The sequence below is a fragment of the Acinonyx jubatus genome, chromosome B2, assembly GCF_027475565.1.
Source record: "Acinonyx jubatus isolate Ajub_Pintada_27869175 chromosome B2, VMU_Ajub_asm_v1.0, whole genome shotgun sequence".
In the NCBI taxonomy this organism is placed as follows: Eukaryota; Metazoa; Chordata; class Mammalia; order Carnivora; family Felidae; genus Acinonyx; species Acinonyx jubatus.
In genome coordinates this window covers 124809622-124834083 of record NC_069385.1, presented here as the reverse complement: position 1 = coordinate 124834083, position 24462 = coordinate 124809622, and the positions used below count along the sequence as shown (strand labels likewise).

Genomic DNA, 24462 nt, shown 5'->3' with positions numbered 1-24462 from the left:
CCAAATTCTGAGAATGTACCATTTGAGGATTTTTATCACCTTTGGGGACAAGGACTAATAACAACATGGCAATGAAACTTCTCCCCAGGGCTAGGGTTTCTCCCACCTAAAAATGTATATTAACAAGTATCTCTTAAAACTCCTCTTGGGTCATCTGACTGGCTCAGTCATTGGAGGGTGTGACTATTGATCTCAGGGTTGAGTTCGAGTCCCACTTTGGGTATAGAGACTACTTAAAAATAAAATCTTTAAAAAAATTTTTTAAACCAAAAAACCCCCAAACTCTTCCTGTGGTATTATAATCTGCCCCTGCATGTTAAAATGGAGACATCCTGGAATGTCAGGTCAGAAGATCTGGGTTCAAAGCCAGTTATTTGGCTCTGCTGTGGGCAAACACTATTATCTGACAGACACTTGACTTTTATAGCCTCATCTTGGAGACCCACCACTTGGGGGTCCTGTGAGGACTGAATGAGTGTATTAGAAAACTAACCCTGCAGAGTTCAATATTATTTATTCTTATGATTGGAATGGCCGTCAAGGTCACTGGCAATCCTTATTTTGTGATGAGTTCTAAAAAAAATAAATGCGTCCTTGTGACTTTGGGGTACGGAGGCAGAGCCCAACACAAAACAGAATGCTTCTGGAAAAATCAGCTACTGAAAAGGAAATTAATATCTGTAAAGCCATATTTAAATTCAGAAATAAAATGTAGATTTTATATAATAGTAACAGCGGTGGTAATAAGAAACAGCCACTATTAAGCACTTTCTCTGTTCCAGGCATGGTCAGCACTTTGCATTTATAATCCTTTCTAATGGCGAAAGGGGAAGAGAGAGAAAAAAATCAAGGTAATAAATAATATGAACTTGGAAAAGAAATCATTACTATACAATGTGCCCTATCACCCCCAAAAGCTCTTTAAATGCGTGCGGGTTTTGAGACCCATTTCTCGGAAGATTGGTGTGTCTTCTGCAGCCCTGCTGGCCCCTTTGGCCTACAGTTATCTAATCTCCCCTTCCAGCCACCCAAGAAAGTCCATGACCTCCTCCCATCCCCAAGGCCCAGCTCACCAACAGCCTTCAGAAATAATTCTCTCAGATGTGCCAGTATTTTAGTAGTAAGCACATAATGCCCACAACAACAAAAAAAGAACTGCAGGTTTAAAATGTAAGCAAATAACGGAAATGCAAACGAATACCTTTTTTATATGTAGCTTAGAGTGTATTCTTTTGTAAAGCAAAAGCATTTCTTTTACATCCCACCCCCCCCAAACCCTACTGGAAATGGATTGCTCTAAGACTTCCATTAATAAACTTCTCAGAATGTGAAATGTCTCCAACATGCGGGGACGCTGGGGTGAAAGGTGCCACGCTATTCTCATTTCTGCCAGTCCCCGGGTGCAGGAGGAAATATGCTAATGCAGCCGTTTGCCGCAGGGCTGGTGTTATTTATATAGTGCTGGCTGGGCAAGGTTCGCGCTGGAGCACGGGAGAGGAGGGAGAGGTTTGTCTTCATGTGTGTGAATATAGACGCGTGCGCCTGTGCACTTGGCATTCGAAACGTGAATTCAAGATCTTGGGGAGGGGGTGGGGAATACCATCACCATTCACGTTTATGTGTATACAGTATAACTCGTGTTGGCCATGTATCCTTCTAGCATTGTACTTATACAGCATGCACTCTGGAGTGGGGAAGAAATGGCGATTTGGGAGTAGGTGCCGCGGTCGGTCGCGGGTGACCCGACGCTGCGGGTGACGAGCGACCTGATATTGGCAAATGCGCATTCTTGACGCTGCTCCGTGGATACAAAAATCAACCGTATCTGAATCCCTAAAAAGTGCGAGGGGGTGGTCCCCGAACGCTGGCTACTCTTGGGCTCAAGACTGGGAATGGGGTGTGGACAGCGGGATTGCAGGCACCTCTGAAGCCAACAGAGGTCACCGAGCCCCGGCGCAGGGGGTGGGTGGAAACCCCTCGAGGCTTCGGGAGCCAAAGCCTTGAAGACAACCCGCTTCACACGCTCCGCGCGCACGCCGACTCCTCCGGGACCCTCAGCCCACCCGCGCCCGCAGCTGCGCGCTCCTGCTCCTGCTCCTCCTCCGCCTCGCTCAGCGCGGAGGGGGAACAAGCAGGGGATCCTCCAGCCTGGCAGGAGCGGGGTGTCCCGTTTCCCCGCCCTCCCCCACCCCTCCGCTCCCGTGGATCCCGCGGCGGCGGCGGCGCCTGCCGGCTGGAGGGGGCGCTCGCGCGCAGGAGCCGGGCGCAGCAGGTGCCGCGGTTACCTCCACCTCGGCGGGGGGAGAGGGGGCGGGCCGGGGGCAGGGGAGGAGGAGGAGAAGGGAGGCCGGCTCGCGGAGCCGGAGAGCGCGGCGGCTCGGCAGGCTGGGACCCGAGCTCGCGGCTTCCGGGAGGCGCCCGAGGCCGGATAAATACATCCCGGGCTCCCGGGGAGCAGCGGACGCTACCCGCACCGCCGCTCGCGCCGCCTGCACAGCGGTCCGCAGAGCACCGAGCCGCCCGGCTTAGGCGCGGAGCCCGCTCCTCCCCCTGCGGCCGGCGCGGAGCAGCGGAGAGCGGCGGGCTCGGCCGCCGGCGCCCGGGCCGCGGAGCCGATGAGCGGCGGCGGCTGAGGGCCCGGGCCGGCCTCTGCCCGCCCTCTGCCCGGCGCCCGAGGGGGGCCGCAGCGCCCGGGGCGCAGGGTCCGGGCCGGTGACATGGGGGCGGACTGAAGCACCCGGGGCGGCCGAGCGCTCTCTCTCGAGCCGCGGGCCCTCCTCCGCGGCGGCGGCAGCTGCGGGCGCCCGGCCCGGCGCGCTCTGTCCGGAGCGCCCGCGGGAGCCTCCGCCGCGCTTCTATGCGCCTTTGCGGGCGCCGTGGGCCCGGGCCATGGCGATAGACCGGCGGCGCGAGGCGGCGGGTGGCGGGCCCGGGCGGCAGCCGCCCCCGGCCGAGGAGAACGGCTCCCTGCCGCCCGGAGACGCGGCGGCCTCGGCGCCCCTCGGGGGACGCGCGGGCCCCAGCGGCGGTGGCGGGGAGATCCAGCCGCTGCCCGCCCCGCATCCCGCCGCCGGCGGCCAGCACCCGGGCTGCAGCTCGGCGGCGGCGGCGGCGGCCCCGAGCCTCCTGTTGCTGGACTACGACGGGTCGGTGCTGCCCTTCCTCGGGGGCCTGGGCGGGGGCTACCAGAAGACCCTCGTGCTGCTCACCTGGATCCCGGCGCTGTTCATCGGCTTCAGCCAGTTCTCGGACTCTTTCCTCTTGGACCAGCCGAACTTCTGGTGCCGCGGAGCCGGCAAAGGCGCGGAGCTGGCGGGGGTCACCGCCACGGGCCGGTGGGACTCCGGCGACGTGGCCAACTGGACCAGCCCCCCGACCACCCCCTTCTCCACTGCCTCCTGGGGGGCCGCAGGCAACCTTAGCAACAGCAGCGGCGCGGACGGGGGCGACACGCCACCCCTGCCGTCCCCTCCGGACAAGGGGGACAACGCCTCCAACTGCGACTGCCACGCGTGGGACTACGGCATCCGCACAGGCCTCGTCCAAAACGTGGTCAGCAAGGTAAGGGCTGCGACCGCCCGGGCCTCGCGTCCTTCTCCCGAGCCTTTTACTCCTGGATCTCTTCCACCCTTCCCTCCGTCTCCCTCCGAGCAGACCGAGGTCCCTCAAAGCGATGCCAGCCTGTGTGTATGCATCTCGCGTTGGCTTCATCCTCCGTCCCCCAAACCAGATGCGCTTGCTTGGGTGTGAAGCAGGGGCTTTTCGCCTCCCTCCTCGGGGACACTGCCTCCCAACCCTAAGGGGGCTCCACAGCCTTTTCTAGTTTTCACCGGAACTCCCGTCCGAGTGCACATTTGGGGAGAGCGCCCCTCCCCCTAAAATGACTTGGGCTCCCTTCACCTATCCTTCAAACTATCACCCCGGTTCAGCCGGGGGTGTCCCTTGCGAAGGATAAGGCTGCTGACCTGTCAGCCGTCCAGCTCTGGAAGACTCGCCTCATTCAGTGTCTGATGGCTAGAGCCAGGACCATGGCTCTGGCTCTAGTCTTCTGTGGGGCTAGAGTGTCCTTATGCCTCCCACAAAGAAATATCCATCCGTGGGACCGATGTCATATTCCCAGGTGTTCATTCCCGCAGACCTCAGTCATCCCGCGCCAGGTTTGGAAACAGACTATTAAAGCCAACTAAAGAACCCAGGTGCTGGCCACAAAAGCAAAGAGCTTGGGAAAATTCCCTTTCCCCCCTCATCATGCTCATCCCTCTCCAAAGATTGGGAGGTTTGACTTTAGATTTTGCCACCCAAGTGTTCCCTCAAGTGTTTTCTTGGGACTTTAGTCATATCCCTATAGAGTAGAGGAAGGAAACTAAGAATCTGTTTTGTATTCCGGGCCCACCACTGCTCTTATATAGCAGCTGCTTTTGTCTGAGTGAGGCATTGAGACCCTGGTAAGATTTTAGCAGAGCGGCTGCCTTGCTGAGAGTCCTGTAGCCCCTCTACAGAGGTGTTGCATTGTGTGAAATGGAGCAGCAGTGTTTTTTGAGAAGATGTGTGCCAGCAGAAAAATGCAGAATGGGCAATGTCTGAAATCCAGTCCCTAAGACATCTGTATTTTCTGCTTTTCTTAACATCTAGGAGACATTGTATGCCCATTTGTTAAGCAATTTGTGTTTTTTGCCCTTTCTGTGTTTTAAATAACAAATTTACATTTCCAAGTAGTGTAGACCTTTCCCCTCCCACCCTTCTGGGCAGTTCTGGGCAGAATTTTAAATACCTTGTTTAAAAGTGAGACTGAAATTGGACAGTTTGTAAAAATCAATGTGCATGCACTTTCTCCCCCAAATGAGTGTTAGTAAACAGTTGTAGCTCATGGATGTGTAAGATGAAACTCTTACATCATCATAATCGCTGTTTTAATCTTGTACCAGACTGGCAAGAAATGATCTGTCCTGTGGGAATTGACAGGATTCACTGTTAATGGGGAAGATCCTTCAGGCTAGGTTCACCTTGAGGTGTACCCCACCCCCAGCCCCAGCCCCACAGCCTCTCCTTTCCAAAGGTGTTTTGCTGTGACCCTCTCCCATCCACGGAGGGCAGTGTTTGTTTTTTTGTTACCATCATGGAAAAATTCAGAACAATGACTACAGTGACAATTTTAATACTCTGACTGTGAAAGTAAGAATTTGGCAACATTTTCAAATACTTTAAACCCCTTTTTTAAAGTAGAAGAGGAATAATATAAATGAAAGCAAATGTGTTTAGAAGCTGTTCCATCCTGGGATCCAAGGGGAGGGGAACTTGAAAGTTAGGAGGTGGAAGAGAGCATCATTATCCTAGTGGTGGGGACCCATGAACAGCTATTTACACTGCCATGGAGGGCAGGATGAAAAAACTAAAATAGTTCTTGAAAACTGGCTTTTAAAGCATATTGGAGAGCTGGACAATTTTTCTAAATTAGCACTCAAGAGGGTCAAAGATGGTAGGAATGTGTGCACTATGCTTTAGGGGCGCTTGATAGCTGTGCCATGGTTACATGTAGCAGACACGGCGAAACTGGGAGCTGAAGACCTCCGGACAATAGTTAGAGATGCATTTTCCTGTAAAATAAAGACTAGAAAGGACATACTGATTTTCACGCACAAATGAGATCTAAATAAAGGACTGTCCTGCCACAGCATTCTATTTCCATAACAAATGCTTCAAAGAGCTCCTTGAGCACATTTGGCATATACTAAGGCCAGACTTGCACTGAAGCGGGCTGTGCACAGCGGATACTGTATCAGATGTACAAATATGGAATGTATACTGTGATGGGTGCAGCATTCTAGAGGTCAGGTGCCTGTCAGCTTTTGTTTGTATATAGGAGCAGAAGTGGAGATAGTTCGCTTTCTGTCTGTAGATTGAAAGTTCAGAGTCTGAGAAGTTGCCTTTTGTACCCTCTTTCCTCACTCCAAACCATGATCTTCCTACTTGCAAATAATCTCACGCAGTGCCTTTGTCATTAGATTTGCCTCAGCCCATACATACGTGGCCCTCCAATATGTGTCCTATTCTGTCCCTAAGTGTTAGGTGGGGTGGGGAATATAGAAAATCTGCCAGGCATATATTATATTATATTGCATTATATTATAAATATATATTATATTCTGAACATAGGTTGTATTATAAATATATTATTATAAATATACATTATTAATATACATTATATGCATTACATAGGCTATCACATATTTTATACGCATATAATACCACCTACACATGTGAAACTGCCAAGCCACTGGAATCCCAGGTTATAACACTTAAAAGGGATCTTTGGGCTGATGAGCCTATCTCCCCTCCTGATTAATATCCCTGACATGGATACCATTTCCAGGATGGGAAGGGAGGGCCCCATTGGCTATTGGCTAGGCAGCTCGCTCCATAATTGCAGCCAAGCATGTTTTTTGGTGAATATAACTCAGGTCATCTCACACTTATTTGTATGGCTTGCCCCCTCTGAAGGGTTCTTTTTCCTTTGTATAATACGTGTTCAGATATTTGAGGATACCCAAGTGGTTTCTTCCCTGGCTAAAAAATCCCCAGCTACTTCAGACATTCCACACATAACAAAATTGGCCATAGCAATTGCTCTACTTGACATATGTGTGTCTTAAACAGGACACTCTGAAAACAGCCTGGCAGACCCCATGTGTTCTAATCAAAAGGGACCGTAGATGGACCCTATGCTTCCGATGACAAAACCTGCAATTGATGCATGAAAGGCTTTCAGTAAACATGACAAGCTTCTGTCTTTATAGGATTACATTAAGTGAAGAGATTTCTCAGGCTGCACTTCGGTGACATGGCACATGATGTAGATTTCATCATAGTTTTGCGTTATTAAATCTTTTCTGTTAGGATCTTTTTATTTCTGTTTTATGCCTTGGTCCTTGGTATTTGTTATCTGTCCCAAAATTTTCAATGCCTTCAAAATAATCATAATAATAATATGACTTTTTGTGTGCAACCATATAAAATTCTCCAAACATTTATCATGTTATTTCTTTTTATTAAGAATGTTGAGGGGTGCCTGGGTGGCTCAGTGGGTTGAGCGTCCAACTTCAGCTCAGGTCATTGTCTCGCAGTTTGTAGGTCCAGCCCCGCATCAGGCTCTGTGCTGACAGCTCAGAGCCTGGAGCCTGCTTCAGATTCTGTGTCCCTCTGTCTCTCTACCACCTCCTGCTCATGCTGTCTCTCTCTCTCTCTGTCTCTCAAAAATAAATACACGTTAAAAAATTAAAAAAAAAAAAAAAAAAGAATGTTGAATAATCCAGGTACCTGGGTGGCTCAGTTGGTTAAGAGTCCAACTCCTGATTTCTGCTCAAGTCATGATCTCACGGTTTGTGGGTTCGAGCCCTGCGTCAGGCTCTGTGCTGATGGCATGGGGCCTGCTGGGCGTTCTCTCTCTCCCTGTCTCTGCCCCTCCCCTGCTCATGCACACTCTTTCTCTCTCTCTCTCTCAAAAATAAGTAAATAAAACTTAAAAAAAAAAAGAATATTGAATAATCCAAAGCCCGCCTTAACACTGAGCATTATTGTGGATTTCCAGGTAACACATACCTGAGTGGGCCAGGTGTGGTGTACCTTGAGCCCTGTGTTCAACTGCATAGCTCTGCATTTTATCTCCCAGCCATGTTGAAAACCGTGTCTGTGTCTTCCTGAAACGAATCTAACCAAGCTCTGCAGTCACTTAGAGGTCAGCTGTGGAAGAACTGAGGCCGGACGTGAGCATTCCCTGGCAGCTCAGATGGTCAGAGATTTTACACAAGGTTAACAAAACCCCACGATTCTGTTGCCTTTAAAATATTCTTCTTAATAATTTGCATCGTTATCCCACGTTGTTCCGAGTGAATCTTCCTTGGTTTCCTGTGCTCACGACTTCCTTGAGTAATAAGCACGATCCTTTTCCTGTATATGAAACTTGGGATGTTTGTCCCCAGTCTGATTCTTCTTCTGTTCTCCATGAATTCTCAAAAATTGCTGGCTTTCATCCTGTAAGTACATCTGAGAGTTGTTTAAATATCCTGGGAAGTAATTTGTATTCTTTTTCTGGGGCTCAAGTCTAAAAGTATTTAAAGTGATTCAGTACAATTTAATTAGGGTTAAAAATAATTACAATTTCATTGCAATGGTAATATTTTAAAAATAACCCAGTGTTAGGTCATCCTAATGGTATTTCATTTATTTTGTCTAGTGTATACAACACAGTAGTGAACATCTTTATGCATATCTATTTTTAGAAATTGACTGTAATAGATAATACATGCACATGTTACAGAAAGCGGACAGTAAAAGTAACATTTCTAGCCATCCCTGCCTCCAGTTTCCCTCTTCAGAAGCAACCATGGTTACCAGTTTCTTATGTATCCTTCCAGAAATAGTCTAAGTATATTTTCATTTATATATTTTCCTCTCACAAACAATGACATAATATATACATTGTTCTATGCCTTTTTTCACCTAAATTGGGGATGGGTGCGTATCACTACTTAGAGAGCCCCTCATTGTTCATCCATTGTATGACCAGGCCATAATTTATTTAATTAGTCGCCTACTAAGGGGGCATTTAGGTTGTTTCCAGTCTTTGCTGTTACATAATATATAATGAAATTCTGATATGCATGAAATTCTTAGAAGTGGGGGGTCATGGGCACATTGGTGGCTCAGTGTGTTAGGCGGCTGACTCTTGATTTTGGGTGGTGATCTCACACATTGTGAGTTCAAGCCCTATATTGGGCTCTTGCTGACAGTGCAGAGTCTGCTTGAGATCCTCTCTCTCTCCCTCTCTCTCTGCCCCCTCATCTGCTCTTTCTCTCTCTCTAAAAGTATAAATAAACTTTTTTTTTAAAAAAAGTGGAAGGTCAAAGTAGGCTCTGTTTTTATTTTGATACATGTTGTCAAAATGCTCTCTGTAGAGATCTTAACCAATTTACACTGCCATCAGTAATGCTTGAGGTCCTGTTCCCCACACCCTCCCTGGCCAAGGACTTACACACTTGAACATGTCTCCTAGTTTGATATGTGAGGTGCATATGGTTATTGTTGTAATCTGCATCTCTATTGTTATGAGCCAGGTTAAAGACGGCTCTGAAATTTCTTGAGCCATTCATGTGGCCTTTTCTTTGAACTGCCTCCTTAGGGACTTTGCCTTTGTGTGTGGTTTGGGGGAGGGGGTTTATTTTCTTACTGATCTGTCAGAGTACTTCAAGCAGAAAGTAAATTAACTCTTTGGATGTCTTGTGAATGTTTTTTCCCATGGTTTTTTTGTGTGTCTTTTTATTCTATTTATGCTGGTTTTGTTATGCAGAAACTTTTGATTTGTATAGAGTCAAATTAATCTTTTCTGTTACGATTTCTGGGTTCTGCATTAAGATTTAGGGCTCCCATAATCCTGGAATATCAGGAAAACACCCGTACTTTCTTCTCATTTTTTTTTTATCTTAGTTCCTCTTTAATTTAGTGTTGCAGGTATCAGTTTTGCTTTTATTGAGCTAGTAGGATAAATTGCTAGAAAGGGAAGTAAATATTGGGTCTGTGGGTATAACCAGCATTTCATGTGGGCTTTGACTTGCTCCTAACAGTGTCCTAAACATTGCATTTGGCAGTGGCCCCGGCGAGAAGACCAGAAGCTACACAGTTGTTAGCAGCTCTTGACATGTTTTGGGAGCCAGTGAACATCCCCACACACCAGGGTTCACCTTTCCTTCATTGTCTTGTCCTGAGCCAGCTGCAAAACCTCTTCTTTCTTTCTTTGTTTTTTTTTTTTTTTTCTCTTTTTCCTCTTTTGTCCGTAGCATTTTCGGCAGGTCTCGATTCATTTTGGCCTTCAGCCCAAGGTAGGACTGAGTCAAAAGTTGATGTCATTTAAAAACATGATAGGCTTTGTGGATCTCAGTGTGGGCGTCGCCACAAACCAGCATTGTGCAGGGGCCAGCTGGGCCTCTCCGGACTCTAAGCCCGTGCCCCCATATCCATCCACCTGCACACTCAGGAATGTCTTACTGTGGCTTGGAATCAGCCATGGTGGGAACAGTTACCCCATGGAACTGGCAAACGCTACACATGGGGTTTTCTTTTTTCTGCAGAGAGCCAGTTGTTAAACAATTATTGTGCCACCAAGTGTGACCCTAGGCCACCCCTTTCCTTTTTTTTCTTTCTTTTTTTAACTTTTCTGCCTCCTTCCTTCCATAGATGAGTCCCTTTTCTGGGCCAAGCCTTGTGCTATGTGTTCGGGATACAATGACATGTAGACAGCTCAGCTCACATGGAGCTTATAGACTAATGAGGGAGTCACACCTTAACTAATTAATAATAATCCTTTGAGGTGCCTGGGTTTGCTTTTGGCTTAGGTCATGATCTCACAGTTCGTGAGACTGGCCTGGGCTCCAAGCTGATGGCACAGAGCTTGCTTAGGATTCTCTCCCTCCCTCTCTCTGCCCCTTCCCCTCTCTCTCTCAAAATACATAATAAGTACACATTGAAATAATAATTCTTTAATTACAAACTGAGTTAAGTGTGTAGAAAGAAAGGGAAATGAAAGACTAAAACAAAAGGCCTGGCCTAAACTGACTGGTCTCTGAGTGCAGCTGACATCTGAGTTAAGATCTTAGGTTTGAGTGGGAGAGAGACAGAGAGAACGGCACTTGCACGGGCCCTCTGGTATGTGCCAGCTTAGAACTGACAGGAGGCAGGGAAGGTGGGAAGGTGGGGAGGGGTGGCTCATGAGTCATGTTCAGAACGTCAGCCATGAGATGAAGAGCTGAGGGGGTGAACCGGGATGGAGGGCGGCCAGGCAGAGCATGTGAAGTGAGAAGGGACCTAGGACTCAGGGTGTGGGGCTCTGAAGAGAGGTTGGGGGGAGGGGAGGGGGTCAGATGGGGAGAGGCAGTCTGACCAAGGTCTCAGGTTGGGAGGTGGGGCGGGGAACCCGGAAGCTTGGGCTGTAGGGAGGAGGCCGGCCAGCCCAGAAAGCGGGTCTGAGGAGGAGCTGTGGGAAATTTTACTGCTGCTGCAGGCCCAGACCAGACCCCGGGGCAAGTGGGCCTGAAGCCTCTTTCCAGGGCTATTGATAGGAAGCAGCACTGGCCCATTTGAGTGTTCTAGCATTTTCTCCTGCTCTCCTGGTCAAAAGAGGAGAATGCTGATTTCCACAAAGCTGAAAGACCCTGACAGGGGAAACCATCAGTCTAGAATTTACTTTGATTCAACCAGCTTTACCTTTACCGAATGCCTAGTGTAGGTTAAAAAAATGAATTGTCCTGGCCATGGCTAACGTATAATATTCTCTTCCTAGTCCAAAGTCCTCAATTTACGGATGAGAAGACTGAGGCTGGAGTGAGTGTGGGGGGGGTGTCGCTGACTTAGAGCCACCAGCCTATTAGGGCTAGAGTCTGTTTCCCCTCACCTGTAGGGTACTCTTGCCTCTGGCCAGGAGCAGCCCCCATGAGGGGAGAGGGGCCGGGAAGAGCTGGAAGAATGGCTCCTGCCCATTCTCTTGGACTTGATCCCTTTCACTGGCCTGTCAGGGTCCATCCTCCTGTGCTGCCTGAGGAGGGTCATACCTGTCAGGAACTGCACGCTGAGGTGTGGTTGGCTACACTGTGGCTTCTGGGGTGGGCTCATGCCGACCACCTCTCTGTGCAGATGTCACTGACCTCTGCTCCTTCTGCCTTGTTAGCCCACTTGCCTGGGATGCCCTTTCCTCCTTCCTTCATCCGTTTGGTCCCTGTTCCTTCTCCAGGTCTGCTCATCCTCACTCGGTGTTTCTAGCACCCAACCATCCCTTTGTCCTAACACTGGCTGTATGGTGATCAATGTGCTCGCTGTCCCCCTCCCGACCAGAGGTGTGCCTTGTTCGGCTTTTACCCACAGTCTTCCCTGTAAATGTCTGAGCTCACCTGAGTTTGCTGTCATGAAAAGAGGAAGGGCTTTTTAGTTTGGCAGGTGTGGATTTAGGTCCTGACTCTGCTACTTACGCTCAGCAGTTATCACCAGCCCCTGTAACAGTTACAGGTCTAACTCTATTATCTGTATCTTTGGGAGCAGCAGGAACCTCGTCAGCAAAGTGGGTCATTGCTCACCTTACCTCGAGGGCTGTTGTGAGGTTAGGATGAGAAAAGCTGGGGAGAGCCCACTGCCCTCCCTCCAGGCACCTGGCAAATCAGGAGGAACCTGGGAATCTCAGATCCCTTTCTCCTTCCTATCTGTGGGGTGAGGACCAGCGGAATGAGTCATCTGAGAAATACTTAGGTGGGGAGGAGCTGACAGGCCACACCTGGAAGTGATTTATTCCTCGGGCAATCCGAGGTGTCTTTCTCCTCCGCCCAGAAACTGATAACATAGGGGAGCAGGTGTGCCCTTCATACAGGACACAGGAATCCAGGGAGGCCTGAGGAGTCAAACCAAAAAGGACCCCCTAGTCTGATGAAAAAGACCATTTAATGGCTTTGTTTTCAGGTCACTGGTCACAGAGCTCCAAAGGATCTGAAAAGGAAAAGCCTTTTCTGGCCAACCTTGAGGAATGGGAGGGCAGGGCCCTGTCAGGGGCTTCATGCCCCCACAGAGGTCTTCGCTCAGAAACCTGACTTCATGCCCCTGGGTGGAGAATGATCTAAACATGTTAAAACTTCTGGGTTAGCTGTGCTGTTGAAAACAGATCAGAGAAACCGTGGACTTTTAGAGGAGTTGATGGTAACTTTGGACCTCAATGGCAGGCATCAGAGGGCTAACTTCAGGGGGTGGGTGAAGACCAACCCCTGCCCCGCCCACCTGGAGTGCTGTCCTTGCGGACTGACCCCAGGAACCTTCAGACTTTGATCTTCTGCAACTTGGGGTCTGTTCTTTCGTTTGCTGCAGGCTGCTCAGTGCTGGTCATTATGTGTGGGCAGATCTTCCTCTGAACAAGTGACCTAGAGATTGACAAGCCCTATATTGCTAGGAAAGAGGAACAGTGGTTATTGACAGATTTAGCTGGATGTCCCCTAAAATAAATCTTTGCTGAAAAAGAACCCTGCTGGGGGCTCTCCAGGCCACCCCATTTGCATAGGATTATATTCTACAAAACCTCTCCTGGGACTCTTTTGGTTTGCAAGTAAGGAGAACAAATTTCAAATTCACAAAACAGAAAGGAAATCTCTTGGAACGATGCAGAAATGGCTCATGGAACCCGGGATGGGATCTGAATATTGAGGGACAGGGGGTTGGATCTTTCGAGAGTCCACATGTGCTCTCGACCCTTTCTCCAGAAGTCCGCTTTGTTCCCCCTGCGGACTGGCTTTGTCCATGCTTTTGCTTACCTGGTCAGGCAAGTCAGCACAGAGGCCAGCATTCCTCTGTCGATTCCAGATTTTCGGGTGTAGATCTGATGTCCAGCTTGGGGCTGGGGTGTCAGAGCAGGGGATACAGTCACCTAGCGCTGGGACAGCTCCTTTGAACCGTGTGACAGGAGGTGGGAGTGGCAGTTCTTTATTGGGATGCAAGGGATTAGAGATGAATCTTTTTGGCAATTAATTGGGAATAATTGAATATTGACAGTTTATTAAATGCTTTAAATGAAGTATTCTTTTTCTTCCCAAAGACTCGGGATGTAACTTACCTGGCTGCTTAAGCTTAGTATGGATTTGGCAAGAATACCCTCCTGAGGCTTTTTTTTTTCTTTTCTAGAAATAGTGATAAATGGTTTCATTTATTAGCTCCAGATCACAGAGGGAACTTGGAACCAGCCCTTGGGCGGTCACTGAAACAGTTTTACAAATAGTCACCCCCACCCCTGCCCCCACACAGGGTGAGTCTCCTTGTTTTTCCAAACCTTTCTGGTCAGGACCAGCAACATAATTTGTGGGGCCTATTGCCAAAGGAAACGCAGAATCCCTGGCTGAAAAATTATTAAGATCAAGACAGTGACTGCCGAGCATGAAGCCAAATATGGGCCCTTCTGAGTAGCAACGCTTCTGGTGACCTCCAGCCTGTGGTCTCTCACCAAGCCAGCTGTCACTGCTAAGCAAGCGTCCCCAAGCCGTTCCAAGCCTTTCTTCCTGACTTGTCAGTGTCTTTTCTGCTTCTCTGTTCCTTGGTTGTGTTTTGTATCTTTTTCTAGATTTCTTGTAGTAAAAGTGAAACACACTTTTTGTGAGTCTGTTTTTCCCAGGGAACAGCTTCAGAAAGTCCTGGCCAGTTTCGTTTTGAATGTTGAGTTTGCTCAAGGTGTGCCACAGCCAGAAGGAGCCAGGGAGCATTCTTACATTTGAAAACACTGCCCCAGAAGTGGGACAGTTGGTTTACTTATCTGAGCAGTAAACCAAACAGCTGAGTCATAGGAATGTGTGGTAAAGAATGTTAAGTCATAGGAATGCTAGTTAAGTGTTTATCAGCCTTTTTTTTTTTTTTTTTTTTTTTAGGGGAGAAGAGGGTCAGCCCTCCCTCTAATTTAATTCTGTTTTAGCTAGTAGTCACACTTTATTTCTTCATATCATTTGAAGAAGAAGTGCAAAGGAGATGATGCCAGTGTAAAGCCACCACGAGCATCCCAGTGGTCATATTAAATTATGGATGGGTTATGCACTTGGCATAGTAATTTGTACTACAGAGTGTTTCCTCCCAGATTAGATTAAAAGCTGCTTTTTTTTTTCTGTGTGTTTAAAAGATGCTTTACAAATTGGGCACCCTTGATTGTTACATACTGAGAAACTCCACTGTTCTCAAATGAATATACATGAGCATTTGCAGTGAACACAAAGTTTTGTCCTACTTTTTCAAGTTTTTTTTAATTGTGGTAAAATGCACATAACAGAAAATTTACCATTTTAACCATGTTTAAATGTACAGTCGAGTGGGATTCAGGACAGTCACACTGTTGGGTGATCACCACCACCATCCGTGTCCAGAACTTTGTCATCTTTCCAAACTGAAACTCTGTATCCATTAAACACTAACTGCCCACTCCCCTCCCCCAGCCCCTGGCAAGCACCCTTCCACTTTCTGTCTCTGAATCTGACTATTCTGGGGATCTCGTGTGAGTGGAACCATTATAGGACTTGTTCTTTTGTCCCTGGCTTCTTTTACTTCGCGTGACATTCTCAGGCTTCATCCAAGTTGGAGCCTGTGTCAGAATTTCCTTCCTGTTTAATGCCGAACAATATTCCATTGTACGTATAGACCACGTTCTGATTATCCAGTCATCCGTTGATGGACACGTAGGTTGCTTTCACCCTTTGGCTGTTGGAAATAATGCTGCTGTGGACATAGGTATTGTCCTACTTTTTTGAAGACAGTTACATACAGCCCCTCCTTCCCTCCCCTCCCCTGTTAGAGGGATTTCTGCAGCCACATGTGTGGCACTTGGCCCTGGCCCATCTCTGCAGGCAGGCCTTCTGCCCTGCCTTGGGTAGGTGACACAGAGGGGTAGAAGATGGTTTGTGCCCTGGAGAAGGAGCTCATGATGTAGCTGTGACCATCAGTAAGTGGAATTAGCGTGGGACCAGCTAAGAGGAGGGTGTGGGGGCCAGGAGCCGACGGTGTGGGGTGCTGAAGTGAGCATGCCCAGGAGAGCAGGTGAGGTGTATGCCCTGACCTGTGAGTCCTCACCATGGGTGAGGGGATTTGGGTGCTGTGGCATTGGAGCTGGGTCCTAAAGGTGGGCTGGGGTCTTAAAAGATGGAAAGGATTGAGAAAGGGCCTTGTGTGCAGAGGAACTGACAAGGGCTGGGAAGAGATGAGTGCAGGGTGCAGGGCGGGGGGCCGTCACACAGGCCACCAGAGTCAGTCCTTGGAGATAGGTTTGGTTTTCCCCCAGTGGACAGTGAGTCATCTGAGCTTTGTAATGGAGAAATGACAGTAGAGACCTAGGGCAGGGGTACGCCCAGCCCCAGCCTGGGTCCACATGACCCTGTGTCCTTGGGACCCCTGCAGCAGCCCTCTTGGCCTCTCCGGCTGCCACATGCATCTCCTGCAGCACGCATGTTGGTTTGGGCCTCCATGAAAAACACTCACCAAGCTCCCATCACAAGTGTGGCCAAGTCCCAGGGGCTGCGGCCCTCCCCTGGAAAGCACTGGCTTGGCCCAGCATCCCTGCCTCGCCTGCTGGGCCTTGTGGTCTCTGTGCCACAGATGGTGTCAGTTTGCCTGATGCCAGATCACTGGGACTGCTTCAGTGATCTTGGTCAGCCTCTGCATGGCATTGGCAGTGACCATTCAGTCTTCACTCTCTCTTTGGGATGGGGGCAGGGGGCAGGGGCTGGTGAATGCTGCTTTTCCTTGATTTTTCTTCTGCCTCACTGGCTTCTCTTCTCTTTCGGGAATCCTTGCCATCACCCTCTATCTTCAGATCATTCCCCAGTGTCTCAGTCAGCTCGGGCTGCGTAACAAGTACCATAGACTGGGGGACTTACCCAACAGACATTTAGTTCCTCTTGGTTCTGGAAGTCTGAGATCAAATGTCAACAGGCCTTCCAAGGCCTCTCTTCTTGCCTTGTGCATGGTGTCTTCTCCCTGTGACCTCTGTGTATGTATCTGGGTCCTAATCTCTTATTACAAGGACACCAGCCCTGTTGGATTATGGCTCATCCCAATGACCTCACTTTAAGTTAATCACCTCTGTAAGGGCCCTGTCTCTATTTACATTCACATTCTGAGGTACTAGTGGTCAGGACTCCCAACATTTGAGGGCTTGGGGGGCTTTTTTGGAGGGTGATAGGCCATAGTTCAGCCCATAACATCCAAGTTCCAGCACACCTGAGTAGGGCAGCACCAGATCTTTATCTGTAGCCTGAATGTTTCCTCAAAGCCCTAAACCTGTGTATTTGGTTAACTACTGGCCTGGACCTCTCATCTGGCCCCTGATCTTTTCCACCCCCCCTTGCTTCAAAATCCCAGTGTTTTGGTCCTAAATTGAAGATGAGAAGCTTCCTTGCTTCAAATCATTTGTGGTTTGTGGTGCTCCATGACCCTCAGGATGAGGTTGGGTCTGGTTGGTTGGTTCTCGGGGTCCTTGATGGTCTGAACCCTGCACACTTCTCCTGCACTGCCCCCCCCCCACCATCATGCCTGTACAGGGACTCTGTGCTCCAGCCCCCAGTTTCTCAAACAATACTTGACCTTTGTATGTGGTGCTCTTTTGGCCCAGAATACACCTGCCCTCCCCATCATCCTGTCACCTTCTTCAAGCCTTTCCTGCCTCCCTATTCCTCCACTCTAATCCTCTGTCCCTGCTTTCCTGGCCCAGATCTGCATCCATGGTACCTGGATCTAGTAGGTGCTCAATTAACATTTCTTGAATGGTGAAGGTAAAGGGATAGTAAAGGGGCCTTTACTCTCATCTGGGCAAAGTAAGGTGATTTAATTCTAGGATGATAATAATAAGCCAGAGGACAGGTACATAGGCCAACTCAGACCTAAAGTCTAATTTCAGTGAGTTATTGAAAACTAAGGAAGGTGATGTAATATATTTGAAATAGCTAATCAAACTTGAATTCATGCTAGGCTATAGAATAGATTGTATGTTTACGTTAAGTCCTGGTTTTTCAGAACTTTAAGTCACAGAGCCTTTTCTTCTCATGAAAGTGACACATAGAACTGGTCTGAATCTAGGACTGCAGTGGTGGTGGCTGGGGCTCTTCAGGTCACCCGGGAACTTTTGGAACCATCTATGGGACCCCAGCATCAGTTGTTTAAAAACATTCTCTGGATGATTTCCACATGGTACAGTTTTTCCCCCAGGGGACATTTGGCAATGTCCAGAAACATTTTGGGTGGTCACAGCTGAGAAGGGAGTGCTACTGACATCTGGTGGGTAGAGACCAGGGATGCTGCTGAATATCCCACAATGCACAGGACAGCCCCCACAGCAAAGAATGATTCAGTTGAGCATGCCAAGTTTGAGAAATCCTGGTCTAGGCTAATACAGAAGTTCATTGTTTTTTCTGACCATACCCAGCAGATGGCCGGGGTCAGCCCGGGTGAGACCTTGGTTCCTCTGTAACCCACAAGAGGAGCATTGGTATGCAGGCTCAGAAGTTATAGAAGAGCGATTCATCACACCAGGAATTATCACAGTTCAGCCAGGGCCCCTCTGCCCTCTGTGAAGAACGGGTTTGCTAAGTGCATTAGTGGTATAAACTAAGTGTCAGCAGGCACGTTTAGCCTACCTAGGGAAGCGCATTATGAAACACTGCCTTAGCATATTTATGTACAAATGAATGTTGCTAAACGACCAAGTCACTCATTAAAGGAGGTCCTTTGAAACTGCTTGGAATAATGGTTAATTACTTGAAAAGGAAACATTTATTTGGAAGTAAAAGGTATTTATTTTCAAAACGTCTCTAATTCAGACCAGCTTTTTCCATAATTAATTCCCATTAAGGTGGTTTGATAATGTTTTCAGCAGCAGGAAACAAGAACTCCCCCAGGGGACAGAGGCCAAGAAGTAGAGTTCAGAATCAAACATAAACACTGTTTACATTGACTGAGTAGCAGCTCGGGCTTGACCTTTCCCTTGGGCACAGGCAGTGAACCTTAAGTGGTCTTCTTGTGACATTTACCTGTGCTTATCTGTGAAAGTGAGGATGTGAGGTATCAGCTAGGGATGCTGGTGAGGCACCCCCTTAATTAACCTAAGCCAACTCCCTACCTCAGGGAGGTCCTGACCCCAGTCAGCTTCCATGCCCTCCTCAGCAGTGGACTCTTTCCCTCCTTAGATGTTCATGGCATAACCTGGCTGTCCCACTCATTTATATTACATTTGGAGAGTTTGTGCTTGATATCCTTGATATCCCTAATAAAGAACTGTCAAGGGCCACAGATGGTGAGACAGCTGAGTGTCCTGGGGCAGGGCAGAGAGTCCTATCTCGCTCTTAGAAGGAACTTTCAAGTAGTGAATAAAGGTGCTTCAACTAGAGGTCATCCAGTGAGAGGTAGTGAAATGCAGGAAGGCGATGTGTCTTCATAGGAGCCTGGTAGTTTCTGGAGCCGTGTTGTATGGTGAGTCATTGGATCTTCTGTGTTCCAAGGTAGGATTTTTATTGTTTCATCTTAATAGAAGATTTGTTTTTAATCTTTTTTCTGGGAAGTCCCATAAGAAACAAGTTTTCAAATATGCGTATCATCTAGGCTGTGAGAGTGTTTTGGGGTTTTGTTTTTGTTTTTGTTTTATTTTTGGTTTATTTTATTTTGTTTTATTTTTGTGTAGCTGCTGATAACACGTTTGAATTAGACTGAATTGTGCTTAAGTATAAGCAGTGGTTTCTCTAATTAATTTCTCATCTGCCATTGGATTTATCCCCATTTATAATTCTAGTTCTTCTTTGACAGGACTTCAGATAAGTGACTAATGGGAGGGATGGTGAAAAGGAAAACTATAACCTCGATTATGAATCTCATCTCCAAAATCAATTTGGGGGAAACTGAAATGACCTTGAACAGGCAAAAGGTTACCAGGGAATTTAAAGACTCATAGTTTATCCTACTGAAAATAGGTTTTTAAATCTACATTCCTTTAGTATGGGGAGGCAGGACACACAGCAGTCTTTTTTCAATGATCTGTTTGTATAGCAAATATAGTGGCCTGATCTCATATAGTTAAAAGTATGTGCAGGGAAGACACCCCTGAGAAAAGTCCAGAGCAGCATGTGATGCACATGTTCACTGAGCAGGCTGTCTGTGCAAGGCACTGTGCTGGGGCTGCTGGGGAGAAGGAGCCCGTGGGCCGTGCCTTGAAGATAGGCAGAGATGGGCAGTAGGAGAGCAGTCTGGGCAGAGGGAAGAATGGAGCAAACTGATAGTGAAGAGGGGGAGCAGGTATGAGCGGGGGAGTAACCAGAACGTAAGGCCTGTGCAAGGAATGGGAAGAAGTATGTGTTTTCAGCGAGATGGGCGAGCACGTATGGTAGTGTAAAGGGTTTGAAAGCTTGGAGGGTTCATGAGGGTGCTGTCTGCTGCACATCGTAGAGAACCTCAGAGCAAATGCGCTTAAAAATTATCTAGAGGGGTGCCTGGGTGGCTCAGTTGGTTGAGCCTGAGTCTTGGTTTCAGCCCAGATCATGATCTCACAGTTCGTGAGTTTGAGCCCCATGTCAGGCTCTGCGCTAATGGTGAGAGCCCCACCTCTCTCCCTGTCTCTCTCTGTCATAAAACAAATAAACTTAAATTTTTTTTTAAATAGACAGAAATACCTGTGATGTTTCCAGAAATCCAGAGATAGGATGGGCTCCCCTGCATGCTTCTGGGCCTTCTTCAGCACTGCTTCACGCTAATGCTGTGTTAGTCCGTACTGCAGACTGGGGGCCTTGAACCACAGAACTCGTTCTTCACAGCTCTGGAGGCCAGAATCCCGAGATCAGGGTGCCGGCAGGATAGTTCCTTCCGAGGCCTCTCTCTTTGGCTTGCAGATGGCCATCTTCTCCCTGTGTCTTCACATGGTCTTCTCTCTGCGTGTGTCTGCTTCCGAATCTCTTCTTATAAGGACACCGGTCAGCGACCTCATTTTAACTTAAACCTCTGTACAAACCCTTTCTCCAAATACAGTCACATTCTGAGGAATGGGGGTGGGGAATGGAGGGGGTTAGGACTTCAACAGGTGTATTTTTTTTTTAATTTTTTTTAACGTTTATTTATTTTTGAGACAGAGAGAGACAGAGCATGAATGGGGGAGGGCCAGAGAGAGAGGGAGGCACAGAATCTGAAACAGGCTCCAGGCTCTGAGCTGTCAGCACAGAGCCTGACGTGGGGCTCGAACTCACAGACCGCAAGATCATGATCTGAGCCGAAGTCGGATGCTTAACCGACTGAGCCACCCAGGCACCCCTCAACAGGTATATTTTGAGGGGATACAATTCAGCCCATAACAAACACCGAGTTCCTTGTAGTGTCAAGGTGGCTTCCTATGACAGCAGGTTATTTGCTGTCCCCCCAGCCCCCTGGTAACTTGGAGAAGAGGGAACCAACAGCCTTCTCCTTGAGCACAGGGCACGAATCCTTCTCTGTCATCTGCCCTCCCTTATCACATGCCTGCCCCTGGACTGACACCACTCACTGGGAAATGCTGTGTGTGCACTACGGATGGGCCGCCTTACCCTGGGTACTATGGGAGGAGGGTGTCTGTGTAAGCTGACTTCTGCAAAGAATGGCACTGGTGAGAGGAGGCACTGTAAGTTACCAGCACAGCCCATCGCTCTCTGCAGAGAGTTCAGATTTCCTCTGGCAGGTGATGGGGTATTGAAGGATTTAAAGAAAATTTTTTTATGTTTATTTATTTTTGAGACAAAGAGAAACAGAGCATGAGTCGGGGAGGGGCAGAGAGAGGGGGAAACACAGAATCTAAAGCAGGCTCCAGGCTCTGAGCTGTCAGCACAGAGCCCAACGCGGGGCTTGAACCCAGGAACTGTGAGATCATGACCTGAGCCGAAGGCAGACGCTCAACCAGCTGAGCCACCCAGGCGCCCCAAGGATTTTTTAAGCAAGGTCACGGCAGCATGACCTTTCCAGGTGCCCTTTATATTCCCAGCCGTGTACTGGCTGCTCTAAGCAGGCCCCTTGATTCACCCTTGGGAGAAGCCAATGAGGCTGCCCTGTTATCAGCATCTGCCAGGTGAGGAAACTGACATGAAGGTGCTAAGAAACTCGACCGGGGTCACGCTGTGGACAGGTGGTGAAGTCAGCAGCCCACCAGGCGTCACCCCAGCTCCAATGTCTATGCTCGTTCTATGACGGCAGTGCCACATTTTCAGAAGACAAAGCTGGCTGTGCTGGAGGAGAGGGGGTAAGGTGCCAAGTGGTGGTGCTGCTGACGCTGGAGACCCAGGCCAGGGGTGCTGGAGAAGGAAGATAGAGCAAAGTCACTGACGTAACTGACGGAGGGAGATGGGAGGGCATGAAGCTTCAAGGGGGTCTGAAATCCAGGTGTCTGTGGGGTTGTCTCCTTCCAATGGCTGGGGGAAGACTCTGCTCCAGCCCCTGGTGGTTGCTGCTGTCTTTGGTTTCTTTTCGGCTCATAAATGCATCACTCCCATCTTCCACCCTCCCGCAGCCTTCACCCCATGTCTTCCTATCTCCACCTCATCCTCCCTCCCTGTGTGTCTCTGTGTCCAAGTTGCCCCTTTTCATACAGATACCAGTCACACTGGGTTGGGGCCCACTTTAATGATGTCATTATAACTTGATTACCTCTGTGAAGGCCCTGTTTCCAAATGAGGTCACGTTCTGCGGCCCCCAGGGGTAACACTTCACCAGAACTTAGAGGGGGTGGCGGGGGTGGGGAGACACAATTCACCCACCACAGAGCCCTTTCAGGGAGAAGGAAGAAGGTTCCAATCACTGGAACTCTGGTGATTGTATCTTTCACGTCAGTTTTGCAAGAGGGGGGCTTTCCATCCATTTTAGTGCTGTTGGAATCAAGGTGGTGACAGAAAGGGGCAGGTGAAGAGAAGAGGTAGCTGTGAACAGGGTGGGTACCTATGGGGTACTTCACACGGCGGGGAGGGGAAGGAGGAGGACACAGAGGCTGTGGCAGGTTTACTGGGGCCCAGTGTCTTACATGTGTCATCGCTGAGTCCTGACCACAGCCCTTCTGAGAAGTGGGACTGGTTCCGGCGTACTCATAAGGAACTTGGACTTAAGAGAGATTAAAGGAACGTGGCTAAATGGACCCAGCTGACCAAAACGGCAGGGGTGGTGGGATTTGGGCCCCTGAGGATCAGCGTTCCAGTTCTGGGGATGCATCACTGTCCCTGTGAACGGGCTTCTGAAGGCAGGCATTCGCAGAGGCTCCTTACCAGGGTGGTCATAGCCCTGCATTTCTAGGGAGGAGCGTAAACCCAGGGTAGGGATCTGTTTTGCTTGCGTTTTGATACAGTAACAATAACACTCTTGTTTGGAACTGACGTACAACCCATAAGCACATTTGTTTAGAATCTCAGGCCTTGAAATAGCAACTGTGTAACTCCCTCTGTTCTGAGTGCTTGGCCTCCAGATCTACTGTAGAAGGGGAAAGTACAAACACATGCCTTCCCTCTTTGTGGTTAATCCAGCTATTTGAGATGTACTGTCAGCCAGGGGTCTGTGCCCTGTGCGGCTCCTTCCCCTTTCCCTCTGGCCAGTGGGAGGAGGAAACTGGGAAGCCCCAGTCACTTTGGGTATTCCTGTCTTGTCTTTGGGGACCCATTTAAAACAATTTCCCAGATTTTTGAAGGTGGAGGTATCATTAACACGTTGGTAAAAGGCACATATCTTAACTGTATAGGTTAGTGGGTTTCAACTCCTCTTCCACCCATTAAGTACCATTTACATGAAGACAGAGAACATCTCCCTCACCCTGTTCAGTTCCCTTATGCCTGTCCAATCAGCTCACCCCCACAGGCAGCCACTGGTTTAATTTCCAGTACCCCAGCTTAGCTTTGCCTAGTGCAGAATGTCACAGAAATGCAGCCACACAGTATGCAGGCTTTTGTGTCTGCTGCTCCACCCAGCCCCATCTTTGAGACTCGTCCCAGCTACCATGTAAACCAATAGTCTCTCCCTTTTGCTGCCACACAGTATCCCATTTTGTTTCTCTCTTCACCAGTCGATGGACCCATGAGTTGTTTCCTTCTTCTGGCTCTTATGCATTGACTGCCAAGAACATTCATCCTTTCTGGTCCTTACTACCTTCTAGCTCTAATATTTAAAAGTTGATTGACAGAATCAGAGCAGCTAGAGAGAAATCTTGACTTGTTTATAATCTAGGTAAGTTTCCTTCTTTGTCTTTTCTTTTTATGGGTAGAAGCAGGAGTGACAGGGTGCCTGTGGGAAGGAGGGGCCCCCGACTCTGTGGGGCGGGAATCTCGATACTATTTCCCTGGCCCTAGAGAGTTCTGGCACCACAGCTCCAGTGACTCTCTCCTCAGGTTGAGGAGGAGGCCCTAAGGATGGTGGTTGCGACAGACCAGGAATAAGGACAGGCAGGGAGAAGCCACACCTGGACAAGGTACTGCCAGGCAGCTGCTGTCACCAAAGGGTTCTGATGTACACTTGACCCTTGAGCAACACAGATGTGAGCTCCAAGGGTCTACTTATGCATGGATTTCTTTCAAGAAATACAGGGCAGTAAACTTATTTCCTTTCTGATTTTCTTGATAACATTTTCTTTTCCCTGGCTCACTTTATTGTAAGAATATAGTATGTAATACATATATAACACATGTATTAATCAACTGTTTATGTTATCAGTAAGACTTCTGGTCAACCGTAGGCTGTTAGTAAAGTTTTGGAGGAATTAAAAGTTCTATGTGGATTTTCAGCTACATGGGAGGTCAGTGCCCCTAGCTCCCACCTTATTCAAAGGTCAGCTGTAGTTTCCTCCCATCTCTTGTGACACAGAGCCCCGGGCAGCTGCTCCCGTGACACAGAGAACCCCGTGCAGCAGCCAGGCCTTCCTGCCTGTTTTGTAGCTACCTCCCACTG

General features: G+C 48.6%; 1 protein-coding gene across 4 annotated transcripts in view; it reads left to right on the top strand.

Moving 5' to 3' along the window:
- The first annotated feature begins 2391 nt into the window (after positions 1-2391).
- The window catches only part of SLC22A23 (solute carrier family 22 member 23), a 181714-nt gene continuing 159643 nt past the window's right edge, over positions 2392-24462 (top strand). The window contains exon 1 of one of the 4 annotated variants that reach the window (XM_053223076.1): positions 2392-3561. In XM_053223076.1, the coding sequence (XP_053079051.1) occupies positions 2890-3561 (672 nt within the window). In that variant the 5' untranslated portion in view covers positions 2392-2889. The remainder of the gene's footprint in view (positions 3562-24462) is intronic. The other 3 variants (XM_053223077.1, XM_015073554.3, XM_027040193.2) reach the window with 3 other exon arrangements.